At 35.9% G+C, this 27300-nt stretch overlaps 1 protein-coding gene across 3 annotated transcripts in view; it reads right to left on the bottom strand.

The window, feature by feature from the left end:
* fynb (FYN proto-oncogene, Src family tyrosine kinase b) overlaps positions 1-27300 on the bottom strand; it is a 71950-nt gene that overhangs the window by 451 nt on the left and 44199 nt on the right. The window contains exons 4-14 of one of the 3 annotated variants that reach the window (XM_067384719.1): positions 25435-25531; positions 23881-23979; positions 21260-21363; positions 18775-18924; positions 15084-15248; positions 14320-14475; positions 10040-10219; positions 8465-8541; positions 6436-6589; positions 4804-4935; positions 1-2305 (exon numbers count right to left, since the gene is read on the bottom strand). The exon at positions 1-2305 is cut by the window's left edge and continues 451 nt beyond it. In XM_067384719.1, the coding sequence (XP_067240820.1) occupies positions 2097-2305; positions 4804-4935; positions 6436-6589; positions 8465-8541; positions 10040-10219; positions 14320-14475; positions 15084-15248; positions 18775-18924; positions 21260-21363; positions 23881-23979; positions 25435-25531 (1523 nt within the window). In that variant the 3' untranslated portion in view covers positions 1-2096. The remainder of the gene's footprint in view (positions 2306-4803; positions 4936-6435; positions 6590-8464; positions 8542-10039; positions 10220-14319; positions 14476-15083; positions 15249-18774; positions 18925-21259; positions 21364-23880; positions 23980-25434; positions 25532-27300) is intronic. The other 2 variants (XM_067384717.1, XM_067384718.1) reach the window with 2 other exon arrangements.

Below are 27300 nucleotides of genomic sequence, written 5' to 3'. Positions count from 1 at the left end.
TGTCTAATTATTAACAACAAATTCAAGAGCATTTTGGACATGACCAAGCAAATATTTAATGATATCAATGCCCATTTCGGACAGTATCCTCAAAGGGATAACTTTGTAACTAATTACAAGTTACAATTAAGCAGTTCATAGTAGTGCCTAGGCTTGTTGCGGTAGTCAGTTTTACCAGAGTTACACGGTCTTCGGCCATACACAGATTACTTTACTTGGCCACCACGGCACCACCCCCACTATTGTTTTGCTTTTTTTGTTCAGTTGGACAACAGACGCTATACAATTATACTAAACTGACATTATACTAAACATTATATTGAAGAATTAACTGAAAGTGTGTGCTTTGCTCCATACAGCATGAGCTGCAGAGTTGCAGCACCATTCAGTAAGAGTCAGATTTCACTTATCACATGATGAGAGTAAGGAGAGATGACTGACAAGACAATGGTGGAGGATTTGGTGTCCAACATATCCTAGGCGTCATTGACAAACATCTTATCTTGTAAAATGTTAGGTCAGTACCGCAGCTCCCTAAACACAGAGCATGCATGATCCTGAATTAGAAAACATAAGTGAAAAGCAAGTACACATTCAAAAGTGATTTCAATAACCCCCACATATTAGAAGCAGCTCCCTGATGCCCGAAATTTTACACCCTGGCTGGGTAAATCGACCCATGGAGAAAAAAAAAAAAAAAAAAAAAAATCGACCATTGTGAATAACTTAAAAGAAGCCAAATTCCATGGAAAAAACACCTGGAAACACTGTACCTAGTAGTATCTTAAGGGTTCATATTAAAACTTCAGGTTTCTAAAATACATTTTTAGATATGGTACAAAGTTGTCCCTTGAGGGTCCTGCCCCAGTGACAAGCTGTTGTACCCCTAAAGGTTAGTTAGCTAAGTTTAGCTAACTTTAACTTGCTCCTCAAGATTCTCTTTTGCAGCAATGCATGGAATCAAGCTTTTGTAGCTACAGTATAACCACATGTGTAAAGTATGATTTCACTTCTAGTAGAGAGAACAAATATTGCCTTGGTGACTTTCTTAAATCTGAATACTGTATGTGAATGCAGCATTTTTCAGGCTTTGGACACAGCCTAAGTATGGGGTAACAGGACCTTTTATGCCTGAATAACCTTTTTTTTTTTCCACCATGGAAAAAACATCCATACTCGAATACCCCAAAAAACTTGCTAGTGGGGGAAATTTAATAAGTTGCATTTTCTCCATGGAGATATGCTTTATGTCTTTAACATTTGGCTGAAAATACAAAACTGTAATATACATTATGTGTAAAATAATTTTTGTTACATTAGATTAACATCTAATACTTTGGAGAGGACACAATTCTCAGAGATTAACAAAATGTTAAATCAATTTAGTATCTTAAGCATTGTACATAAAATAAATTAAAGAAAATGTAAGGAATGATTTTCCTTTGAAGTCTGAGATATTTTAAAACCACTAGAATAAGAAAGACACCCTGGGTCTTTATTTTTCCATCTGGAACATGATCTCATCAGCAGAGGAGAGGACGAATAAAACACATACATTCTCAAATCTCAAATATAAGAAGCAGACATAGAGATTCTTTTTATGCATTGGCACGCACCCAAACCCTTCATAAATGTCTGCTTTATCCTTCACGAAGAATGGGTTCCTCAACGCAACCATAATTGCTACTTTGCAAAGCAAAACAAAAAGATGAGCGGGGATGAAACAAAATATGAATGAAAACAAAACAAAAAAATAAACCATAAACAAGCATCTCGTATTTACACTGAATACAGGCATCATTTCATTTTATTATAATGGTTATGGCCACAACCCTGAACAAAAGCATTTCCATGTCCTCAGCCTCCCAACTTTACCCATAATTCCCTCTGTTTACCTCCCAAGCTCGCTCATGTATACACCCCTCAAGTTGAAAGTCTGTGCAAATTGTTCAGTCTTCAGTTGACCAAGGCCATAGGGGGGTAACAGGACCTTGGGTGAACTCATGAAGCTGTACATGCCTCAAGTCAGGAGGGAGTAGAGGGCACTTGAGATGGCCCGGGGAGAAGGAGACCAGGGTAACTCCAGGAAGCTGGGTTTAGAGGTTGTCTCCAGGCTGATATTGAGGTTCGGTCGCTGTGAAGTAATCTTCTAGGAAGGCCTGCAGGTACTCGAAAGTGGGCCGCTCTTCTGCGTCTTTCTTCCAGCACTGAACCATCAGCTCATGTAGAGAGCTTGGACAGTCCTGGGGACACGGCATCCGGTAGCCACGCTCTACTTGTTCTAGTACCTCCCTGTTGTTCATCCCTATTAAAAACAACAGAAAATTCAATAAGAGAAATGAGAGTACATTTCAGCAGAACAATGCTACAGATGTTAATCTTAACAGGGCTTTTGTGGGTGTCAACTAAGAAGACAAAACTATAAAGCAGAGGTATCAGCTCTGGCCCCAAAGGTCCACTTTCATGTTGAGTTTAGCTCCAACCTTGATCAAACTCACTTGTAACTTTCTAGCCTGAAGACAGCTTTAGCTTTTAAGTTGTGTTTGATTAGGACTGGAGCTAAACTCTGCAAGAAAGTGAACCTTGAGAAGGTTCAAGTTGAGAACAGAACCCCTGCTATAAAAGAATATACATATTGAGAGTATTTGGAGAAACTAACTTTAGCTAAATAAATTAATAACAATGGATAATGGGGCACGTTCAGTTATCTTTCGTTTTTTGAAAATCAACTGATTTCCTATATTATTAGCATGTTATGTGATATAGGCTTTAGCCAATTCCTGCAGCTTGCACCTAACCCAGGATTTCTTATTTGCTCACACTAAGCAAAATGGTGAAGCGTGTAATTTCTGGAAAACAAGACAGATATTTATTGCAGTGTATACTCATGATAGATGCTGTTTTTAATTTTTTTTGCAAATGAAAACTGAAGACGTGGATACAGACATCTCTCTCTCTTAAGAATCCTTCTGCCCAAACTCACACCATTGATCGAGCCATATGGTGAGTTAATTGGGATGCAGAAGTTAACAGAGAATGACTATATGTGCTGCTGATGTCTAAAGGCTGGTGCACACCAAACCGGCGGTAAAGATCTAGCGGCGACGAAAGCTGACGATGGAGTCGGCACATGCCAGCTGCGTCTGGGCAAAAAGTTGTGCTTGAACACACTTCAAAAACGACAGCTGACGGCCAACTAACATGTACATTCTGCGCCTGCATCAGAGATAATAACTGTCCACCACAGCAGATAAAAGTTGTCTGTATTCGACATTCAGTAAAGGGAACTTGAACTAAACAAAACAGCACTTGCTTATCATTTTGAATATGAATCATAGTTTGTTTTCACTTTTATTAATTAGGCTACATACTTCTTGTGTGACGGTCTACAAAGCTGAACAACCAATAAGAGTGACTTCTTTTAGCGACACTGATTCAACACGCTCAATTGGCTGATGAAGGTCTGACTAAAGCCAACATGTGCAAAAACTAGCCAGACCAACACTCACCGACTGCCTATTGGCTGACTATCAGCTTGGTGTGTCCTGGCCTTTAATGAAAAGATGTCACAGATTGTGCATCTTCCCATCACAGTTTTGTTAGCATTCGTGGAAAATCATATACGCCATCTACCTTGAATAAGGTCCATTATTGCACATTGTTGGGTTAGGAATTTAGAACAAACCCTTCTTCAGTTTTTGTTTTGCTCTGTTTTGTCTTGAGGATGATATAAAATAGGTGACTGACAGTGACTTTTTTGACTTGGGGACAGAAAACAACTACCCAGAACAATTTAACAACTGCATAACAAAATGTTACAAACCACTCATAACACATTTGCAACCATATAGCAACATCCTAGTATTGCAAGTTAGTAGCAAGTTATACACTACTACAAAAATCCAGTTATTGTTGGAATTCATTTAGTGCTAAAGAAATGTAATAACTTTTGAACCAAAAGGACTAATAAAGAGATCCAAAAACTCATGTTGCAAAGTGAATTTTTCAACAATTACTAGGTAGATAAAAACGGACCAAAACTATCAATCAAACCAGAAAATACAATTTCAGATCACCATTTTTGATGCTTTGAGGGCAGGACAATTAGACTCTAAAGTTTACTGATCTTGGAACAAAACTGCACTTATGAAGCCAAAAGATTCATCATCATCATGAGGGACATGACCACATTTCAACAACACTGAGAGAGAAACGCCTGCAAACATCTGTGGATGATGCAATACAGGGTTGACACAATGGCATTTCAAACCTCCCCTTCATTTCTCCCCTACATTCCAGCTAAGATCAAGGCATTTTTTTTCTTTTAGAATTTGTGCAAATCTAATTCACCCATGCATCACCATTTTCAGCATCTCGTACAGTATTTTAAGAGTCTGAGTGTAATTAACAGAGTGGTTCACAAATTGTACACAGATACTGATAAATACTTAATCCAGTCGATTTAATCCTCCAGCTGATTGGGACGTAAACATGACTAGTTCTGAAAAACGTAAAGGTGTGGAAAGAGCCAGTTTTAGAGCCAACTAAAATCTGAGACTGGACATGGCTCTCAGAAATAAGTCAACATATATGTGTCGACAGATACGTATCAAAGTAAGTGGCAGCAAATAAATAATTGGATTACAGAGACAATGAAATATCATAAGCTGTGTCTTCAAAAGACACCTATTTTGGATGCAGGTTATTATTATTATTGTTTTAGTTTGATGTATTTTTAAACTTTTAAAGGGTCACAACAGTAATTTCACAATACATCTTGTTATCACTTGTTTTAAGATTTACCTGGATATGGAACTCTGCCCTTAGTGACCAGCTCCGTAAGCAGGATTCCAAAAGACCAAACATCAGATTTAATGGTGAACTTCCCATACAGAGCTGCCTCAGGAGCTGTCCACTTAATAGGGAATTTAGCCCCTGAAATTCAGACATGGCAAAAAGAATATGCATTAAAATAAAAGTGAGACTGTTTCTTTAAGAAATTCCAGTGCAAAGTCAGCCATCATTAAAAACTTTGAAACCATGACATCAAAATGTACTTTAAATTTTAAATGTCTTTTTTTTTCACCTTTATTGGCCAGGACAGTAGGGTTAGAGACAGGAAATAATCAGAGACAAGAGGAAGAGGACCTGGAAAGGACCACCCAATATGTGCTATTGCCCTGAATTTAATTTTATATTTTTAATAACTCTGGTCTTATTGTGCACAATTCATTAGATTTTCTGAAACAACTTCTATTTCTGCTGATGTAACCAATGGTGTGTGTTGACCAACAATATCAATGCTCACTTTTCACGATTCAATCAAATCTCAAACTGTAAAAGTCCTGCCCTACATTAATTCCAGCTGAATAATCAAAATTAATCATGAAGCACTGTGCCCCCACTGTCAGGGGCATAGCCTAAACCTTTTTTCAGGGATGGCCAAGTAAGACCCAGTGATTTCACTGGGGTGCCTAAATAAACAAATACATGAACAAATCCAGCTTCAAATCTAGAGAAAATAACTTAATATGCATCTAACTATGACTCAAGTGAGATACATTCTCTTTTGCTCTATAAAATTAATTAATCTGTTAATTAATTGTGAAACTATTTGTTTGAGAAGTGGCAGATTCTGGCACCAACATATTAGCAGTTAGGTGGCAGAATTTCTGTGCATGATGAAAGGTTCATGTTCACTTCAGATTCACAGGATTGTGCCAGGTCTTCCTTCTGCACTCCCCTCTTATTTAAAATAAATTGTGACCTTTCAGGTAACTTTTTCTGAGCAGCTCCCTGCTCTGCCACAACTTCTTTGGTTGCTATCTCTCTGCCCCACAGAAATAGGATAAGCGGTCTGTCAATGAGAAAAGTCTCTTTATCTGCTTGAGGCCAAAAAATGTGGGAAGGAAGTTATTCAAATCCCAATTTTTTTCTGGGGAGACAAAAATGTGCTGGACTGGAGTTAAGAAACATTGAATTAAGCTATTTTATGTCTTCAGGGTATTTCGAGAATTATAAACAATATCTTCAAAAAAATATACTTTTATGTTCTGTGAAAAAACAACATGAGGGAAAATTGAAAAATTCTTTATTCTAGTATTTTCCCATGCATTGGGGCCAACATCCAAAACAATGTATATGTATGTTTCCTGAAGGTCTGTGGACACTGTAAAAATATGATCAATAAGTCATGGAAGCTTATATTTTTCCATTACTTTAAATCATCAACATTTTTAGCAATTTCATTAAAATAATGTTACACAACATTCAACTGTTTGTTTGTTTTTTTAAGTCAGTTTAATATAATTTGAGTTGAAATGACTTGTACAGCTATTTTGATTATACTTCAATGAATGCAGCAACTAAACTTAAGGATCACACTTTAGTTTAAGGTCCAATGAATTCTCATTCTTAACTAACTATGTCTTTTACCTTGTCGGGCAGTGTACTCATTGTCTTCAATGAGTCTGGCCAGGCCAAAGTCAGCAATCTTGCACACGAGGTTATCCCCAACCAGAATGTTAGCAGAGCGCAAATCTCTGTGAATGTAGTTCATCCGCTCGATGTAGGCCATGCCTCCAGCCACCTGAATATACAAACACTTACAATGAAATCTGCTGAGCAAAGTCAAATCCTTATGGAATAAGTGCTGAGGTTACTATAGGCCAAACTAAGAAAGATAGCCTTCTGTGTGTTAAAGTGCTGATACAGTACCTACATAAAATGATATAACTTCATGAACACAACAGAGGCCTGAAGAGATTCTTTTCAGGTTGAGTGGCCCAAAGCAGTTATTTTTATCCTGGTGTATTTGTTACATCATTGATCTACAATGGCCTCAAAAAATATTTTAAGCAATATACCTATTCTTGCATTATTTAAAGTACAGTGAAAAATGTATCTGTGAAAGGATTTGCTTGATAAGTGTGTTTGTGTTATCTTTCTTTGAAATAAATGGTGGTTTGCCACTTATAGAGTGCAATGACACTCAGTAGGGATGCACCGAAATTTCGACAACTGGAAATGTTCATCCAAAACAGCTATTTTGGGTTTCGGGGAGAAATGGTTTGGAGGGCTGAAATCAGTAACTGAAACAGACGTTTAATTAGTGCTTCTCGGATGGCATGTTTTAACTGTGTTAAGCATCTATTTTGTGCACACAACATGGATAAGCTACAACAGATAAACAGCCAGAAATAATACTTGTCTCTTCTGTGTTTGTTGCATAAAAAATGTTTTTCCTGTAGTATATATATGATCCGAAGTAACTAGTAACTAGCTACTACATTGTAAAACCGGATGAGTTCAGAATACTTAACATTTTTGTAGACACTGATTACCTCAAAAAATGTAAGTAAAGCAACTCAAATATTTTAAGTAAAGAATAATTATAAATAACAATTAAGTTAAACTGATTTTTTATTTTTTTTTTTTTAATGTTTAAGTACTTAAAACTATTGTTTATCATACGTAATGTTTCTTATTTTTCACTTATTTTGATGCAGTGGTTGTAAAACCCAATAAGTTCAGAATACTCAAAACATTTAAGTAAACAACTCAAAGATTATTTAATAGTACCTAAAAATATTATTTTATACTACACAAATTCAGTAATTACATTTTAATTGAAATATTGAATAAACTAACACCTAATCTTTACAGTTAAGTGTTATCTAATTATGATGATAATAATCATTTAAATTCAATATAAATATTAACATGTTATTGTATTGTTGTTATATAGTCTATATATGATCCAAAGTAACTAGTAACTAGCTACTACAGTAGTTGCTTTTTCATTGGATACTTTTTTACTCTTACTCAAGTAACTATTAACACCAGAAGGTATGTTGAAAAGATACACTATACAACTTATTGAAATGAATACTGTCTCACGTAATTGCTCAATCAGTGTTTCAACCAGGGAAAGACATCAATAAAACAGCTTGTAAGCTATACAATGTCACTTAACGTTACATTTACCTCAAGAAACCTATTCAATGTCCAGAAACTCATTGGTTATTTAGAAAAAATAACTCTATAGAAGAGCATTTTGCTAAATATATGCACTGTATTACATATTCATTATATTTTTACTTAACCTGTTAGTGATGTCTTCATTATTTATGTTTGTATATATATTGTATGTTTGAATAAATCTGCCATAAAAACAAGTTATTACAGTTTATTGTTGTTTAAATGTTTATATTTCACCAACAAACTGGAGTAAAAACAATTATGTTATTAGAAAGTTGATGTTGATGATGTAAATGTTTGTACAACTTAGTTTTAGCTATTTGAGTGTTGATTATTAAATAAGTTTGAATAATTAATTTATTATTTATTTTCATTTTTTTCTGCCAAATGCATGCTGATTTTTCAATTTTGGCCCAGACTTTTAATTTTCGGCCCAGAATTTTCATTTTGGTACATCCTATTTACACAGAGAGTGACGCTATACCTGGGCCGCCATGTCGACGAGGTTGGGCAGCTTCAGGGCCCGTCCCTCCCCGTCCTTCAGGAAATCTAGAAGGCTTCCTAAAACATGAAACATGCACATGTTAGCTTTACGGATACAAGAAACATTTCTGCTACAAGATCTTGTATACACGTCTGCATAATCACAGATAAACTGCAGGGTTTGAAATTAACACCTGTTGATCTGGCAAATGTGGGTGAAAATCCACTGTGGCGGGTAACGCATACTACTAGCCAATTTGGCGGGTTATGATCCATAAACTATGCTTTATCACTTTGCATGGTGTCAAAAGGAGACTCAAACATTAGCAAAACAATGAGTAAAGTGGGTCACTCACTTTAAAATTCAAACACATTGTTTTCTATGACCCTACACACACCATCCAGCGGCTCCCAACTACGACTCTGGCTGTTCAAAATCAAGCCGCATTACAGCGTCACTCACAGTTTTCCATTAAAATACAACGATTTCATAAAAAATCTCCCCCCCAACCTGTTCTCATACATGCCACATGTCCAAGACTTTCGGGCAAAAGGGCAGGTAAACTCGTGGCAATGTCACAGAGAATTTAGTTTTTATTTCCATTTAATTTTATTTGAATGGCATTCACAAATAGTGACTATCGCAACGCTGAAAGCAATATAATGATTCAGAATCAGATTTAATAATAAATATGTTTAAATCTAAGATGTGACTATGGTAATCTGGTTTATTTCTGATATTTTTGTTTTAGCTACTTTAAGTTCTTAATGGCTGGTAATTTTAGTAGCCAAATTGGCTGGTGAGTGAAAAAAAAAAGAAGTTAATTTCAAACCCAATAAACTGTAATTAAAATAATATACACTTGCTGTTCTGAAATAAAAATGTCTGATGTACTGTTAACAAAATAAAGCTCCTTCCCCAAACCACCCAGTCCCTTTATTGAAACTAAACTGCAAAACGTCTTCTTCAGACCTCTACATGGTGTTGATGTCACAACAATGAGCACATTAACATACAACCATCAGCATTTACTTTACAAATTAACACCTCTTAGCAAGCAGCGACTTGGCTGCCCCGATGAATGACAATAACAGTGTACAGAGATCAGCCAATCCTAACAGATTCCATTTACATAGAGAACTAAAAAACTGTCTTTAAACTTAATTTTGAATACAAGGGCATTTTTACTTTATTTTTATTTTACTTCTTAAACTTTTTCCTCTAAAAGAGGGTGGATTATGGTCTCGACTAAATTATGTTTTTGATGCTGAATAACAAATGTGGAGTTCAGGACGTTTTCCATCCACTGTCCATTAGGTTTTCCTTCATTACAGCTTTTCAAATTAAATTTAGGCCACTATAATTTATTTTTCTTTCTGTCCAAGTCCTCAAGTGACAATTTCTGAGGTTAGATCGTCAACCTTCAATCCTGATTTATCTTTAATTGGATTTTTTATTTTTTTTTTGTAAGGCCTACAAAACCCATCAGTGTTGCTAAAATATATACATTCTACAGCATGTCTGTCCTCTGGTTAAGCCATTCTCTTCACTTTTATGACAAAAACAACTGCTGACCTTTGCCCATATACTCAGTGACAATGTAGATGGGCTCCTCAGAAACAACAGCATAGAGTTGCACTAATTTATCATGTCGTAATTTCTTCATGATCTGCGCTTCCTCCAGGAAAGACTCTGGAGACATGGTTCCGGGCTTGAGGGTCTTCACAGCCACTTTAGTGTTGCCATTCCATGTGCCTGACAGCAAAAACCACACAGTTTTCAGTAGGTACAACAGCACAAAAAACAAGCATGCCACAAAATGACTTTTATGCACCCAGAAAATATTTAAACCCCTTTTGTTCATGCAAAATCTTTTTGCAATTAAAACAGTCATTTTCACACAAGCACACTCATGGGTCAATTCACTAAGAATCGATTTATAGCACTGTTCATTTGTAGTCACTTTCTTGTGTTGTTTTAGATCAGGTAACATCATCATTTCCATCATTTGATGAACACTGCAAAAAATGGTTCCTCTTTATATTAGGTGTCTTTAACTAGTATATACTAACATTAGGTAACGCTTTAATTTAAGGTTACGTAGTTACATGTTACTACATGTACTTACTATAGTAATGACAGTAAATTATGCATAATTACAAGTAACTAACCCTAAACCAAACCCTAACTCTATATTATAATATTACTCAGTACTTATTTGAGTAAGTAAAATGCAACTGTCACCTTAAAATAAAGTGTAACCTGACATTTAAATAAATTAATCATTTGATACAATTCCCCTATTATGTACATACGTTTTTATATTGTATTTATATTTTAAAATACCTGCATGTAATTACATCTGTAATTAATTTCTGTAATTACATCTATAATTACACTGTTGACATTTCCCCTACCTCTTAAGAGCCTTAACCCACCCTTAAACTTACCCATACCACCAAAACTGTTCTTTACCTTACCTGTATCCCACTGCAACACAACATAAACTCAATAAATGCATTGTACTTATTTTTTGATGCAAGTAGTTAAAGGCACCTAATATAAAGTGTGAGCCAAAAAAACATTTTCGTTATAAGTAGGCCTACTTTTTTGTCTTGTTTTCCAGTAAAAATATCTAAATGTCTTTAAAATGAGAAAAAAATAAATAAATAAAAATACTTGAGAAGCAAAATAGTGTAAGCTAATGAGACTTCTTTTTAGAGAATATACCGTATTTTGAATTTAAGATTAAATTAAATGAAGAAAATTATTTGAAGATATATTCTGTGAAAATGTCTTAATATATTGCATATGCAATCTAAAGTGAATTATTTTATTTTTAGGACTAATAAATTACAGATTACACTGTACTTGTGATTTGTGGCTGTTTTTTTTCTTTTTGCAGGACATAGTAGAGAGTTACAACAGACAGAAAACAACATTAGCCGCTTTTCCACCATCGGGACAAACCGTTCTTGTTGCTCAACAATTCCATTCTGTGCAATCTGGCCCAGTCGGTACAAATATGGTTTAATATTTGTTACTGTGTGGCTGTTAACAGAGGTCTGTGGAACGTAACACAAATACATTTACAGACGAAATTAGATTTAAAACAATGACCGGGTTATAGAGGATGATCAGATATTTCTTTGAATTATTTATTAATATTATGTCACTCAAATAGCGTGCTTAGCCAGCTACAAAGAAACTGGTAGCCACTACACACATTCCACCAGCACGGTTCTGCATGGTTGGCTAACAATGCTGGTGGAATGCGTGCAGTGATTTCGGGGCTGGGAATGTAATTAAATAAACAGCTCTTTACCGTTCTTAAACCGTTCGGCCTGACGGTGGAAAAGTGGCTATTGTTAGTTCCACAACACTGGAATCTGCTTGCCTTTAAATGACACTGCAATGGTGAATATTCCATTTTTAAATGTCAAGTTAAATACTTCCTCCTATCCTGGCTTAATATAGACATCTGAAAAATCTGAACTGGCCCAGCACAACTTGAAATATTTCACATTACTGAAAAAAATGTTACAAACATCATCACGTTTACTTGCAGGTGATGTGAAGGTGGTACTCAAATGGTCTGATTACACTTGGTTTTTAAATCCACTGATCCACGCACACACTGATCTGTGTGATTCTGCTCATTAAAAACTAAATGCCAGCAGTGTCCTAAAGGCAAAAATAATTATAGGCAGATTCAAGAGATATTTTGGGATGCACATCCACAGGGAAGGAAGAGGGAATGTGAGCGATATTATGCACACAAGCACACTTCTCTTGAACAAGACTGCTTGTGAACAGAGGTGGGGAACAGTAGACAAAAATCTCCTGGGCATTAGGAAATATAAACAACCATAACTCAACCTGATACTTACTCTTCTTATTCTTACCTCCATTCAATGGCATGATAATGACGTGTAGAAGAATCACTTAAGCTCTTACAATAATTATCAAAAGGAATCGGTAAGTGTAAAATGTGTGTGCACAAATTAGCTATAGTTTGTCTCTCATGTAAAATTTGTTCTTGTGAAAAATCTAATTTAATAGTTACTTTTTTGCAACATTTACATCTATGATGAGTTTGCATGTTCATCTAATCCTTGAGCATGATATGGGCAAACAGAAGTGGCTTTCTATAGGTAATGAAAAGGTATGGAGCCCCTAAAGGGACATGGAAAAAATACAGTACAGTCCAAAAGTTTGGAACCACTAAGATTTTTAATGTTTTTAAAAGAAGTTTCGTCTGCTCACCAAGGCTACATTTATTTAATTAAAAATACAGTAAAAACAGTAATATTGTGAAATATTATTACAATTTAAAATATCTGTTTTCTATTTGAATATATTTCACAAAGTAATTTATTCCTGTGATGCAAAGCTGAATTTTCAGCATCATTACTCCAGTCTTCAGTGTCACATGATCCTTCAGAAATCATTCTAATATGCTGATCTGCTGCTCAAGAAACATTTAATGTGTACAATTGTACAAAATATTTGTGTACAATATTTTTTTTCAGGATTATTTCATGAATAGAAAGTTCAAAAGAACAGTGTTTATCTGAAATCTAATCTTTTGTAACATTATAAATGTCTTTACTGCCACTTTTGATTGATTTAATGCATCCTTGCTGAATAAAAGTATTATTTCTTTAAAAAAAAATGAAAATAAAAATTCTTACTGACCCCAAACTTTTGAACGGTAGTGTATAATGCTACAGAAGCTTTGTATTTCAGATAAATACTGTTCTTTTGAACTTTCTATTCATCAAGGAATCCTGAAAAAAAAGTACACAACTGTTTTCAACATTGAAAATAATCATAAATGTTTCTTGAGCAGCAAATCAGCATATTAGAATGATTTCTGAAGGATCATGTGACACTGAAGACTGGAGTAACGATGCTGAAAGTTCAGCTTTGCATCACAGGAATAAATTACTTTGTCAAATATATTTAAATAGTACACAGTTATTTTAAATTGTATTTCACAATATTACACAATATTACTGTTTTTTACTGTATTTTTAATTAAATAAATGCAGCCTTGGTGAGCAGACGAAATCTTCTTTTAAAAACATTAAAAATCTTAGTGGTTCCAAACGTTTGGACTGTACTGTATGACATGGGAGGAAAAAAAAATGCAATGGTTTTCTCTCGTAAATGTTTTAAATTGTCCCGAGAAACTCTGTGGTCACTTGCAATGAATGCAAAAGTTTGGAGAGTGAATGCAAAGTTTCTCAGGGGAACGCAAACACTTTGTGAGAGATTTCAAAAGCATTGAAATATCTTTTTTTCTCCCATCATCATGTCTCTTTAGGGGCTCCTTAAAGAGATGAGATCACAAGACTTCTCAAGAATTGCTCTGGACTCATGAATTAATGGAAATTAAAGGAACAGTCTACTCAAAAATGAAAATGATGTAATTGTTTATTCACTTACATGCCATTCCAAACCTGTATGCAATAAGATCATTTTTGAAGAAATTTCTGTATCTTCACACTTCACGCTCTTTTCCAAAGGTTTCAAAACAAAAACCTGGGACTTTGGACATACATAGAGTACTTCTATAGTACTTTTTGCAGTTTGCAGCTATGATTCTTCAAAAATAAAAGTATAATAAAAAGAGAAACATCAAAAGTAATTTTGTTGAACTGCTCCTTTAATAACAACTTTAGAAATAAAGATGGAAAAGGGACGGCAGACGGACGCTCAAAGATTGTCGTAGGAATGAGGTGAGCACCCAATATGATTGGATTAGATGAAAATGCTTCTTACAAAACTTCACTTCAAACCTAAGTTTGCATGGAGGTCAGAGAAGGTGGGAGAGGAGGTGACTGTCTTACCATACCAAACATCAGCAAAACACCCGGCCCCCAGCTTCATGTCCAGCGTCAGAGACTCACGGGCGATTTCCCAGGAATCATGGCTAAGTCCCACCGTATCAGGGGTGTAGTCCACACATATACCCGTTAAATTAAAGCACAAACCATCTGCACTCTCTATAGAGGGGAGGAGTAGAGGGGTTAACTAGCAGGACGGCGGGGGAACATGCAATGAGAGAGAAGGAGTGTGGCTATGTTGTTCTGAGAGAGTCGCTCACTTCATGATTGTCTGAATATTCCAGAGATGGATGTAATGTATCCAAACTTTTCTGTGTTTGTTTTTATGCTTTCCTTTTATGTGAGGTTTAACATACCTTAAGCTTTAACGAAAACATAAGTGTTTTGATGTTAGCACTTACTGAATGTATTTTTTCACAATACTTGAGACTAATGAGACTAAGGTGATGAAATCGCAAATCCTGTCCTTTAAATTTGCTGTTATGACATAACACCAGTAACCTTGTAACTTTTATAAAGAACGATAACTTGAGAGGTCACATGACAATCTGTAACCAGTAGTTCATCCACCTGGCTTTTAAACAAAGTCAGAAGGATGAATCGATACAAATATGTTTTCGTTAGAGCTTAACACACATTAAACCTGGAAGATCTGTAAATAAATTGCTTACATATCCAGACATTTGTAAAGTGACATCGCATTCACTTTGACCTCACTCCATCTCCCTCTTTGGTCGGTTGTTGCTAAGCACAGGGAGGGGCCATACCCATCCAAACCTCCCCGAACTGGCCGTTGCCCAAGCGTTTTATGAGTTGTAGTGACTCCCGTGGAATCTCCCACACATCTTTGGTTTTGACAGATAGGTCAGTGAGCCTTGGCATCCCTTTGTGGCAAGGGACGACCAAGCGACAGCAAAGCCCTGCTGCCCGCTCTGAGCACACACACGCACACAGACACATAGAAATATACACAATGTCAGAGAGAGAGAGAAAAGAAAAGCATCAGAAGCACTGAAGGAAGCAGTACAGAGTTTCAGCATGACACCTGGATAGGGTGTGTATGTGTAACTTGTGAGCCATGTTGCAATGACTTTTTTTTCAGTGACCTCTGCACCTGTTTGTGAAATACTAAATATTACTGAATGCTCTTAAATACACTTACACAGGGGTGTAGTTTGCGGGGAGGATGGGGAGGAGGTAACCCCCCCCCCCCCCCAATATTCAAATCCATCAGTTACAACCCCACCCCAATATTTCAACATAAAAATCACAGTAGATCTATACTAAAATATGTATAATTCATTTATTTTGTAACAATAATTTTGTTTCTAATCAAATATGAGTTTGTCATAATAAATTAAAAATAAATAAAAAAAATAAAAAATAAAAAAATACCCCCCCTCCATTGAAGCGATTGGTATTGCCCAACCAATGCACGTTGCACTTTCACCAAAACAACAGGAGTGGCGCTCTACTGTTTGAATGAGAGAGCACGGGTAGCACCAAAAATGAAGAGAACCGCTGCCCAGCCGACTATATTAAACTTCTGTTCTGTTCAATAGTGTCTGTAATTATCAATGACAAAAGTATTCACATCATTTGTTTTCTTCCTAAATTAATCTGACTTTTGAACGAACTGCCTGAATGAACAATTTAAGTAGCTCACTCATTAAAACGTTGAATCGCTGCCATCTACTGGCGGTTTCAATATTTAACATAATTTCTTTCTTTTTAGAATCACTCCGTTATGTTAGAATTTGATGAATGATTATACATAAATTCCATAGTTATGATAGATAGATAGATAGATAGATAGATAGATAGATAGAGAAGAAATAAATTGACCAATAACGCTACACATAAAACAGATTTCTTTTTTTTAAGTAAAAAAATAATAAAAGGCAGCATACCAATGCTCAACCCCCCCAATGTTGAAACCAAATCTACGCCCTTGCACTTACATACTATTTACAGTGCAACAAAGGCTTTTTTTCTACATGATCTCGAAAATAAAAACTACCATAACTAAAACCTGGTAACGGATTGAAAAACAAATATGGAACTGATTTGTAGCGCCTTTTGAGATGTTTGCTCCTCAGTGATTGGCCATAGTGTTGGGCATGCCTCTTGGATATGTACTGACATTTAACAAAGGGTTAATGTGTGGCATTTTCCTGTAACACTTCAGCAATGTTTACTCCGGACTGTAGAGTTGAGATAACAGAACACTTGGCACCAATAGACGCATGATTTCAGGAATCAGTCATTGAGTACCATCTGCTCTGAGCTTGAGGAACCCGAGCAATAGACCTTAAGTTGCTTTAAAATGGTTTGAAAACTATCTTTCAGAATGCACTCAATGTGTGTCTATGAAAAATTACAATTCACCTTTCCTTCAAGTAAACACTAGGTTTCCTCAAGGATCTGTTTTAGCCCCTCTTTTATTTTTTATTTATATCAATAATTTAGATCATGGAATAGATTTAACCAAAATATATATGTATTCAGACAACACTATTTATACAACTGCATCTTCTCTAAATCAAGCCTTAAAGCAACTGTAGAATGCTTTTTCAAGGACTGCAGCATTCGTTGTTGCAGTTAAAATTGGTTTTAACTAAAAAAAGACAAAAAAATTAAATCGTGGCCGTTCTACAGTAACAGATATGGCGATCACAACTTTAGGTGGTATATTTATTAAAAGAGTTAGTTCTTATAAATATTTAGGTATATGGATGGATGAAAGATTAGCTTTTGATATACATATTGATAATTTGTTTAAGAAGCTCAGGCCAAAATTAGATTTTTATCGTTTAAGAAATTTCTTATGAGGCTCGAAAAAAAATAGTAGAGTAAATTTTTTAGTAAAAAAATTAAATTAGATTCTGTTTATCATGCAGCATTACGCTTTGTTTGTGGTGCTGAGTAACAAACACATCATTGCACTTTAAAGGAGAAATATTATTTATTGCAAAGGCTCTTTTAGGTAAATTACCCTTTTATATTTCAAATCTTTTAATTTTTTATACAAATAGTTACTGCACTAGATCTGGTTCTCATAATCAGCTAAAAGTCCCAAGGGTATTGTCAGAGTTTGGTAAATGTGCTTTTTCTTTTTATGCTCCTTGGGCTTGGAATGAATTGCAAAATATACTTAATCTAGATGCACTTCCACCTTTGAGCATGACACTTGTAAATGTTTTTCTTTATTTTATTTATAAAATAGGTTGTGGTATTGTATTTTGTGATTCTCTCTGTGTGTAAGTGATGTCTTGACCAGGTCTCTCTGGAAGAAGAGATAGTAATATCTCAGCGGGATACTCCATGTTAAATAAAGGATAAATAAAATAAAAAATAAAAACACCATGAGCCCCCTCACACGTCAATAAAAGTGTGATTATGACATCGGATTCATCTGATCTCTGGGCTGGGGTGTTTTTTTTTTTGTGCAGACTTGAATTTGACATGAGTATGAGTGATGACAGAATTTTCATTTTGTTTGCAGTGTAAGCACAACATTTTCATGCCATACTGTATATGCCACAGTAGACGTGCCGTCCAAGCGGTTTGCAAACTGCATAGCACATATCTGTATCTGCAATGCATTGTCCTGTATATGATTTAAAAAAACATCTCATTAATAATTTTACATTTCGAATAATAAATATTTGTGAATCAACGCAGAATCATTTGAGTCTTTATGCTTTTCTGAAGTGGCAAGCAGCTGACACTACTTTTCACACTTACATTGCAGATGCACTAAATAATTGTGAAAAGAGACCTGTGGGACAGAGGTAGGTGGTGGAATAGCGCTAAGGTTTGGACCAAGCAATCAAAGCAAATGGTAAACAGACTGCAGAGTCTGCTTTCAAATGCACTGCTGTAACAGGGTGCATTACCAAGACAAACACAAGGCTCTGCTGCTGAAACTGAAGACGGTCAACAAAAAGAAAGTGTAAAGCTAGAGCAAATGCAGCCATCTTAGAGTAGCATCAACAGAGCAACTGACATTGATACACAGTTAAGGTCATCCTGATGAGTGTATTATTATGAGTATCTGTGTGTATGTTTGTTCTCTAGGCTCAATATGGGAGGTCATGGAAGAAGCAAAATGCACACGCTATCTACAGTAAAATCCATATGACTCATTCTAGATGCATTAACGGTCAATATGTTAACTGGAGCGTAGACAAAGTACATCCTATTGAGAGAGAGAGTGAGCGCTACTCATTTGAGGTTTTCTGACTGACTAAAGCAAGTGCCACCTCCTGTAGGGAGCTGCAAAAGCACTGTGAATGGCATTATGGGATAAAAATAATCATGCTTTTGCAATTCTAACAGGCATCTAACAATGATCTTATGTAAAAACAATAATTACCTACAATAATTCTGCATGTCAGTGCATGTATGTGTATTGGATCTGTGGAATAAGAAGTGTGTCTACTGTATGTGTGTTACCCGTGTAATGCTGGACCAGCTGTTGAAGGGTCTCAAACTGAGCTCTAGTGGTGATGTAATATCCTCCACTGTCCAGTTTACGGATTTTATAATGTTTCACATGGTCCCCTTTCACATCGTCCCAGTCCCGGATAGACAAAGAGAAGGCACCTGCCACACAGACACACAACAGAAGTATTGCTGTAGTGCAGGAGATGGTGTTGTATAACTAAGAAAATGGTGCTGTGAAATACATTTTGTTGTGTAGCACAGATACGGCTGAGAACAGAGAACCAATTCTTTTTCAGAACTGGTAACATTGTTTAAAAAGTCCTGGAATAGAATGATGTTAGCTCAGTTAATGATTCTCACACATGCATTCTTTTAACGAAGCAGACAGAATCGAGCGCAGCTTTGTCCGCCCACTTTTTCAGCGGCCTTGATTCTTGAAGTCTCCATTCATTTTTCCAGTAGAGATTATAAACAAAAGTCTTTGTAAAAGTGTTATAAGCCATAAACCAAACCAAAAATCAGCTACAAGGTGAATTAAAACATTACAAACTTTGCTTTGAAGCAAAAATGTAGTTACAAAGGTACAAAAATACAAATGATACAAGACTGTGTACTTAATGGCTTTAGTGATAGAAAGAACTATTATCCAGTGAAGCATTGTGAATGATATAATAGAATTTAAAATGAATATAAAATGAATATAAAACTATTGATTTAAAGATGTTTATGTAAATAGAAATAGTATATTTTATGTTTATTGCAAAATAGGCAAGTTTATACAAATATTTAAATAGTTTGAGACTGTAGGGAGACTGACTTGATTACATCATTCGTGTTTCATGGGAGTGAGGGGGTTAATCTTCGTTGACTTCTTTTAAAAGTTGTTCTTTTTTAATGCGAATCAAACATAACTAGTTACTCAGTGTAATTATAAAGAGTAGTCTGTCAGTAGTATTTTATCAATAAATCAAATATGTTACCACATTCTGTATAATACATACAGTACAGTAGTTAGCATTATTTGTTTGCATTTATGCCACCTCTGTTTTAAATGCTTTTTTATTGAAATTATCTCACCATGTCAATGAAACTGTTTCTTCTTTTTTAGTGCTAAAGAAACCAGAAATATTAAAGTGATAATTCACCCCAAAAAATTCAATTCTGAATTAATTTCCTCATCCACATGTTGTTCGAACCTATATGCATTTATTTCATGTGCAGTCCACAAAGGAAGATATTTGAAGAATGTTTAAAATCTTTTTGGCCATCCAATGAAAGTCCAAAACAACAAAGGTGAGTTATATGTGCAATATGTAATATTTTCTGTCCGCTAGAGGTCGCTAGAGGCCTATTCAAAACAAAGGCGTAGCTTGATGATGCCAAGTTTGAGCGCGGAATCTTGGGACATGTGGTCTTCACCTCACAGCCAGTGGAAAACAATTGGGATAGGACTCGGGAAGAAATAATGTTCATGGATGCGATTATTAATGTTACTGTAGTATGACGCAGAGCAGAATCGAGTGTTGTGGGAGCTGAACGAGACCGCTGGAGCGATAGAGCAACAAATGCCGCGAGCAGCGGAAATTTTATTATGTCACAGTCGCCGACGCTGCTTCTGCTTTTCTGGTCATGAGTATGTGGTAAACAGCTCTGTTTATCATATCAGATACATTTGAGTGTGTTGAAAATGTTATAACGTTACTCTGTGCATTTGCTTGGTGGCTGCTGTGAGACATTTGTTATACACTGCAGTAAGCTAGATCGATTTTACAATATCATATTAAATGCTGGATGGCTTGTGTTGATAAATGGCATGCAATTCATTTTAAAATGTATTGTATGATGGAGAAAATGCTGTATTACTGTTACTAAAAATAAAGCTGCATCTGATTATGCTATGTTAGCTACTTCACAAAATAGTGTTTTTCTCTGAGGAATGGTGAAGCATGGTACTCGTAAAAAATTTGATTTAAGCAATAAGACTAAACATGTTGAGCTATATAACAATAATTAGTTTTCTGTCTATAAATATATCAAAACAGTTGTTTCCTTGTCAATCAAAACATGTAAATGTTAAAGCGTCTTTGGTGTTTCCATGGATTCTGCAAAATAAAACCTAGGAAACCGAGGGTAACGCGGGAATGAAGCAATTGACAGGCGACTCCTCACACGTCCCGGAGTCTTGGTTAAAATTGCAATTTTCTCACGATTTACAAATAGTTGCAAACATTTGGGATATTGTAAGTATTCAAGTGAACAAAATATATAACACTGCCCTAGTGGTTTTTGGATATTTTATTGCAAAATTCTTACATATTGCACCTTTAATGATGACAATTTTCAATTTTGGGTGAACTGGCTCTTTAAGAGAAATCATAACCAGAATCAGATTGTTTAAATTCTTTATGAATCACACCCCTAAGTGCAGTAAACGGTAAACTTTTGCATAACCCAGTTTATGGTGTTGTGTGGTACAGTAAGTGCTGTTTATTACCTTTAGTGGTTTCGCTCTCACGGATCAGGTAGGTTCCACGCGGGTTCCCTGTTGAAAGAAGCTGCCTCTCTGCATCCTTGCGCCCCAACTTTCCAAAATACCAGCTGAGAGACAGAGAAAGAGGAAAAGGTCCTTTCTCAGAATTACATGTCTTTTTCTTAATACTGTTGGTCAAGTCAGGACTGTTTGGATCTTTCTGTTTATGACAGATTGAATGCATTCTTTATGAACATTTTACTGTATTTATGTTATACATAATATCAAAATGAAGACAATGTTTATCTGGGAACATAATGTAAATTTAATCAAAATAAGAAAAAAGTATGGCTGGGAAAAGTTTTTACAGCTGTATATGTAAACAGGCTTTACAAATGACATCAGAAACTTGCATCACTCAATTATCTCCCTCTGGTTAAAGTTAAGCATGTTAGACCGAGCCAGTATCTGACATCAGTCTGTTTTTTTGAAAATTTAATGAGGAAAAAAAAAATGACATCATTAATACATAGTGTAATCTAAGACATCACATGAGAAATCAACATAATTAAATGTTTCGTTTAGAGCAGAAATGTTCCTGCTCTGTTTTAAAGACCCACTGTGGGGAAAATCAAGTTTTTAATGTTGTTTATATGTCTATGTGGAGTTTTTAATATTCTTTAAGACAAACCCATGTGCAAATTCATCAGTCAACACCATTGCTGAGTATTTTCTCCTTAAAACTGCAGTGAACCAAAGACAGTCTCAAAAACGCAGTTTGAAATTGCCCGTTCTCCATGTCATCTCCATTGGTTACATGTTGTAACCAATCCCATCAACGTGCGGGCGGTCATAGCATATCATTAACTATGCTGCGAAGCAGGGGGGTCTCAAGAGAAGCAAGGTTATCCCAGCATATTTTTCTGTAGATGTGAATTATGTATATGTTGTATATTACAATGTTATAATATATGCCTTTCTCCATTGACGTTCTAAGTTGTTCAAAGTGTTTCTAAGGTTACTGATTTTTAGAAGGCAGCTGTCTGAATTTCAGATGGCGAACGGGAACATGGTTTGTGTAACATTAGCAACACATTATTAGCTATTTGATGCAACATGTTCTCCAACCAATATGCCTATATAGGTAGTTTGTATCCTCCCTGAAATATGACCCATAGGAGCATTTGCTAAAGTTGCACCCCTCTCGACAACAGGACACTTTCATTTTAATGCATTGTTTCCTTTTATCTGCATCATATTTCGGGTTTCGCATAGCTCAATTGGCAGAGCATTGCAATATATAACAATGTGCAATCATGTGATCATGTGATTGTGGGTTCGATCCCAGGGAACACATGTGCTCATAAAGTGTATATGCACTATAAATCACTAAGGGTAGGTTTAGGAGTGGGGTGGATGTAGTCGTTAATAAAAAAGGTTTTGCTAAATGGAAATAGGACATATGGTGTAAAAAGTCCATACATTGCTTTTAAATGAACACGCATTTTGATTGGTAACGACAGTCATACGTCATTTCATGACGACAAACGTAACATGACGCTGTCATTACTTTTACGCCACCTAGAGGGCGCATAACTTTAAAATGTAAATATAGGTAGTAATAAGGTGCTTGAAAAACGACCTATAGGGTCGTTTTTTGGCTAATCATATCCATTACCGTTTTGTGTTCAACGTAATGAGATGCATAAAATGCATTACAAGCCTGTCTCTTCCACTTCTTCTGAATCAGTTTCTAGTTTAAACATATATGGCTGAATTTAACCAGTATTTCAACTTGTTCCACATGTTTCCGTGCATACTAAATAAAGCAAGGGTGTTGGGTTACATTCAATAACTCAAATTACAGTCACATTTACTGTTGCTCAGTGGAATTTCAAAGGCAGAATCCAGTCATTCCAATAGGAATCTATGGGATATATTACAGCTAAGATTGTGATTGATGCACTTGATTAAGATAATGATATGATCATTTAAAATAGATGTTGATTATTTAAAATAGATGTTGGTATAGATAGTATAAACACTTGTTGCATCATTCATTTAAAAAAAAAAATCTAATTTCAATATACACAGATTTTTGATTGCCATCTTTCTAATAACATTTAAAATACTTTTACTAATATTTGACAGCTCAAATGTACTTAACATGTGATGAATTTTAGCTAAAATGCAGTGTTGCACTAAGGCACTCATTGGTGCCCTATTCAGTTGGTGGTGCCCTAGGAAACCGACTAGTTTGCTTACTCTATGCTTAGGAACAGCCCCTCCTTTAGGCTTCAGGTATGGTTGAGGTTGATAAAATGGTAATACATGTGTCAGTTTTTTGGACGGATGTTTGTACTTTGTCTCAAACAACAACACAAATGTTGCCTAGCGATAACATTCAAGCACCACCCTGTACTGCAGCTGTCTCTGGATTCATTTAGAGTGGGCTGAGGTTTGTCAAGCATCCTACTGAGGGGTCTCTGGGTTAAAGTGAACAGAATGACATCACTTTACCCCCACCCTTAATACAGGCTGTTTATTCAGATCAAATGTGTTTGTGTGTCTCTCTCTCTCTCTCTCTCTCTCTCTCACACACACACACACACACACACACACACACACACAAATCCAAGACTTACTCCTCAGCCTGGATTGAGTCCACAGGGGCGACGTAATTGCTTGGAATGTAGCCGGTTCCTCCTGTAGTGAGAGAGCGGGCGTCCCACCAATCACCCTCACTGACATAAAGAGACAAAGACAGAAAACATACACACGTTATCTTCTTGGCATGGAGAGACTTAATTTTTTTTCAGCAGGTTTGTCTATGAGTCTGTCGTTCCGTATGTTCATCCATCTGTTCATCCAATATCCAATACAACCATCCATTCATTCATCTGTCCATTCATTCATTCATCCATCCATCTGAAAAACTGGACTGAAAAATAGAAACACCACAAGGAAGTGAGAGATCACTGCTGGCGTTTTCAAGCTGAGTAGAGAAATCTCTCTAGAGGAAAAAAGTATTTGAAAAGTCTAGTCCCCTTTTCCTTGAATATTTACAATGATCTCTCTATAACAGTGTGTCTCTGTCATTGCCTCACATCTGACCCCTACAAACCTTTCAAAGCAAAATTACCACAAGTAAATAACCACATCCACAACACACACACTTTCACACACAGAGTGGAAAAACGATCTGCCTACAGCTGGTTTGTACTTCTGTGAATCTTCCATTTAACTGATAACGCCCTACTCGCTCTTTAACATGCCCTTCATTTTATACCCCTCACCACTAACCAATCTCTTCCTCTCTCAAATAGCCTGTGCTCTTCAACAAAACATAATTTCCTCTCATCTCTCCCAATCATTGTGTCCACTTTCCCAGACCCACACACACTCACACACACACACACACACACACACACACACACACACACACACACACACACACACACACACACACACACACACACACACACACACACACACACACACACACACACACACACACACTTATCCGCTGTTATTAAAGTAATAGCATGCCTCGAGAAGACCTGCTGTACTAAGCAGTGCAGGTTACATTACCACCAGCAGACGGCGCTCTACTGTAAAACATTTTGGCAATGTATAGAATGCAATACAGGCTTACTACTTAATAATTAGCTTGCTACCTATATGTGTAAAAATTAGAATTCAAATTTGAATTCAAGGAGGTAGGAATAAACTGGATGAATTCATATAACTGTTGTAAGTGTAGATATATATATATAAAAAATCACCCTACATGTGTAAACTGTATGTTTGCGGATAAAGTTGAACATACTTCATATTATACATCAAATTTGTATAAAGAGCAGGGCGATAATATATTGTATGCAATGCACTTAAGTATGAATTACACTTATTTAGCTGGCAGCTTAACAGTTAAAAGATTGTATGATTTCATTCATGCGTTTTCTTATTTCCCCACTGACGGTTATGTTTAGGGGTGGTTTTCTGTTTCTCCATTCAAGTACATACAGTAGAATTTGTTCTTGCATGGCTGAAAATTACTGTCTGGGGGTGTTATTAAAATTGCTGCAAAGTTAACCACCTTGCCTTAAAGGGAATTTGGCATGATTCAGTTTAAATCAGTAAGTAGTGAACTATTATTCCATTCCAAACACAGCTTATGTTTCAGGTCTTAGACTTACGTGCTGTTGATGATTTGAAACTTCTCTCCTTTCCTGAAACTGAGATCATCTTCGGTACGAGCCTCATAATCATAGAGAGCAACAAATAAAGTCACACCTGAGAGAGAGAGAGAGAGAGAGAGAGAGAGAGAGCATCAGCACCATGAGGATTAAGAATAAATTAAAGTGTACTTTGTATCCTGGAAAGGGACAACAACATAGTGCAGCATGAGCACTAGGAAAGAAAAAGCCATTTTGGTCTGCGGAGGCTTTCAGACAGATCAAATAACATTCAAAACCTGCAATTAGGGCCTGCAGGAGCCATTTCAGGAGTCAAGACTAATTCAACTGATTCAAGACCACCAGTCCACCACAGTATAGACACACATAGACCTACATGCTGATACACAGAATAGAATGATGTCTGGTCTAAAAGTATCTTAGAGTGATGAGCTGAAAGCTACACCTCTCCCAATGGGATATTAAAAACAAAGCTGTGGGATCGGGATGGGGAACATTTGTCTGGTCTGGCAGTGCAAAATCATCTTCACTATTGTCATTTTGCCTGTAACAGTTTGCCTCAAATGATTCCCACAAGATTTGAGAAATTTGGTCATGACACAGAACCAGAGTAATGGGACACAAGCAAACCAAACCCTTCATTAGATGGAACCCAAACCTAAAATCTGTCATTAAGCACATATTCAGTAACACAAGAATGTAAAACAATCAACCTCAACGGACTTACATTCAACACGTAGCAATCTGATGATTCAAGCCAAGTGATGACCCATCTTTAAAAGGTATTTATATTGGACATCTTGGCCATCTTATAACATATCACAGGTCAAACTAGATTTAAAAGGATAAGCGAAAATTTATTGGCTATTTATAAAATGTCAGGTTCTTTGATGTGTCTCACCCTACTTTCTTGTTGTCAACAGAAAATATATCAACACATGCTCTTAAAAAAAGGTACCAAAAGTTTTTTTATTATTATTTTTTTAATCAAAGCCATAGAACAGTGAACAGTTTTTATAAAAGAACCACTTTTTTCTTAATGTGAAAAAATTTCCTGACAAGCTTACTCCATTTTGAATTATGGGAGGCACTTCCGGTTTGGGGAACTTCCACTCAAAAAGACTGAAACTAATAATTTCAAATTATAAGGTTGCACTACAAATTATCCTTATCTGTCAGTTTGACTGAATAAGTTGTCAGACATCAGAAGAATAACAACCATTGGTATTTTAATGAGATATGATATCACAAGAATATCTATGGCAAGAGCTCTTTTCAGTGGCTGCATTCTTTTCCTCCTGATTATTTTCCTTTTTCTTTGTATTCCACTGTAACAATATGAAGACAACAAAAGACAATGTGGTCTGCTCTCCCAATTTAACTCATGATATATCCCATGAATAATTCACTGGAATGCACTAAGCATATGTTGTTTTTCTCCCCAAATTCTTGCGTCTCTTTCCAGGTTTATTTTCACACGAATGCTTTAAAATGTAATTGTCTTCCTTTTCATTTCTAATCCCTATTAACAGTACTTACTGGAATGTTTCTAAAGCAGGTAAATACAGTAATTGTCTGTTAAAATGATGGAAAGCACTTTCAAAGATTATCACCTTATGCTAAAATTAATGATTAATGCAATGTATAGACATATTACTATAGCGATATTTAACCCATCCGTATTATTGCTGTGGATCGAATCAAGCTTTTGGGGTTATTTATGGTCTGTTTTAGTCATTTGTTATTTTTTTAAAGCTTCCTTTTAATGTTCGATGGTTGAAGGGTGAGTAGAATAATGTCACTTCATTGTGCAACTATGGAAATACGTTTCAATATAGATGTCAATAGAGGGCCCATAACTGAGTA

This window comes from Chanodichthys erythropterus, chromosome 4 (genome assembly GCF_024489055.1).
Source record: "Chanodichthys erythropterus isolate Z2021 chromosome 4, ASM2448905v1, whole genome shotgun sequence".
NCBI lineage: Eukaryota > Metazoa > Chordata > Actinopteri > Cypriniformes > Xenocyprididae > Chanodichthys > Chanodichthys erythropterus.
This window is presented reverse-complemented; position numbering and strand designations above follow the sequence as displayed.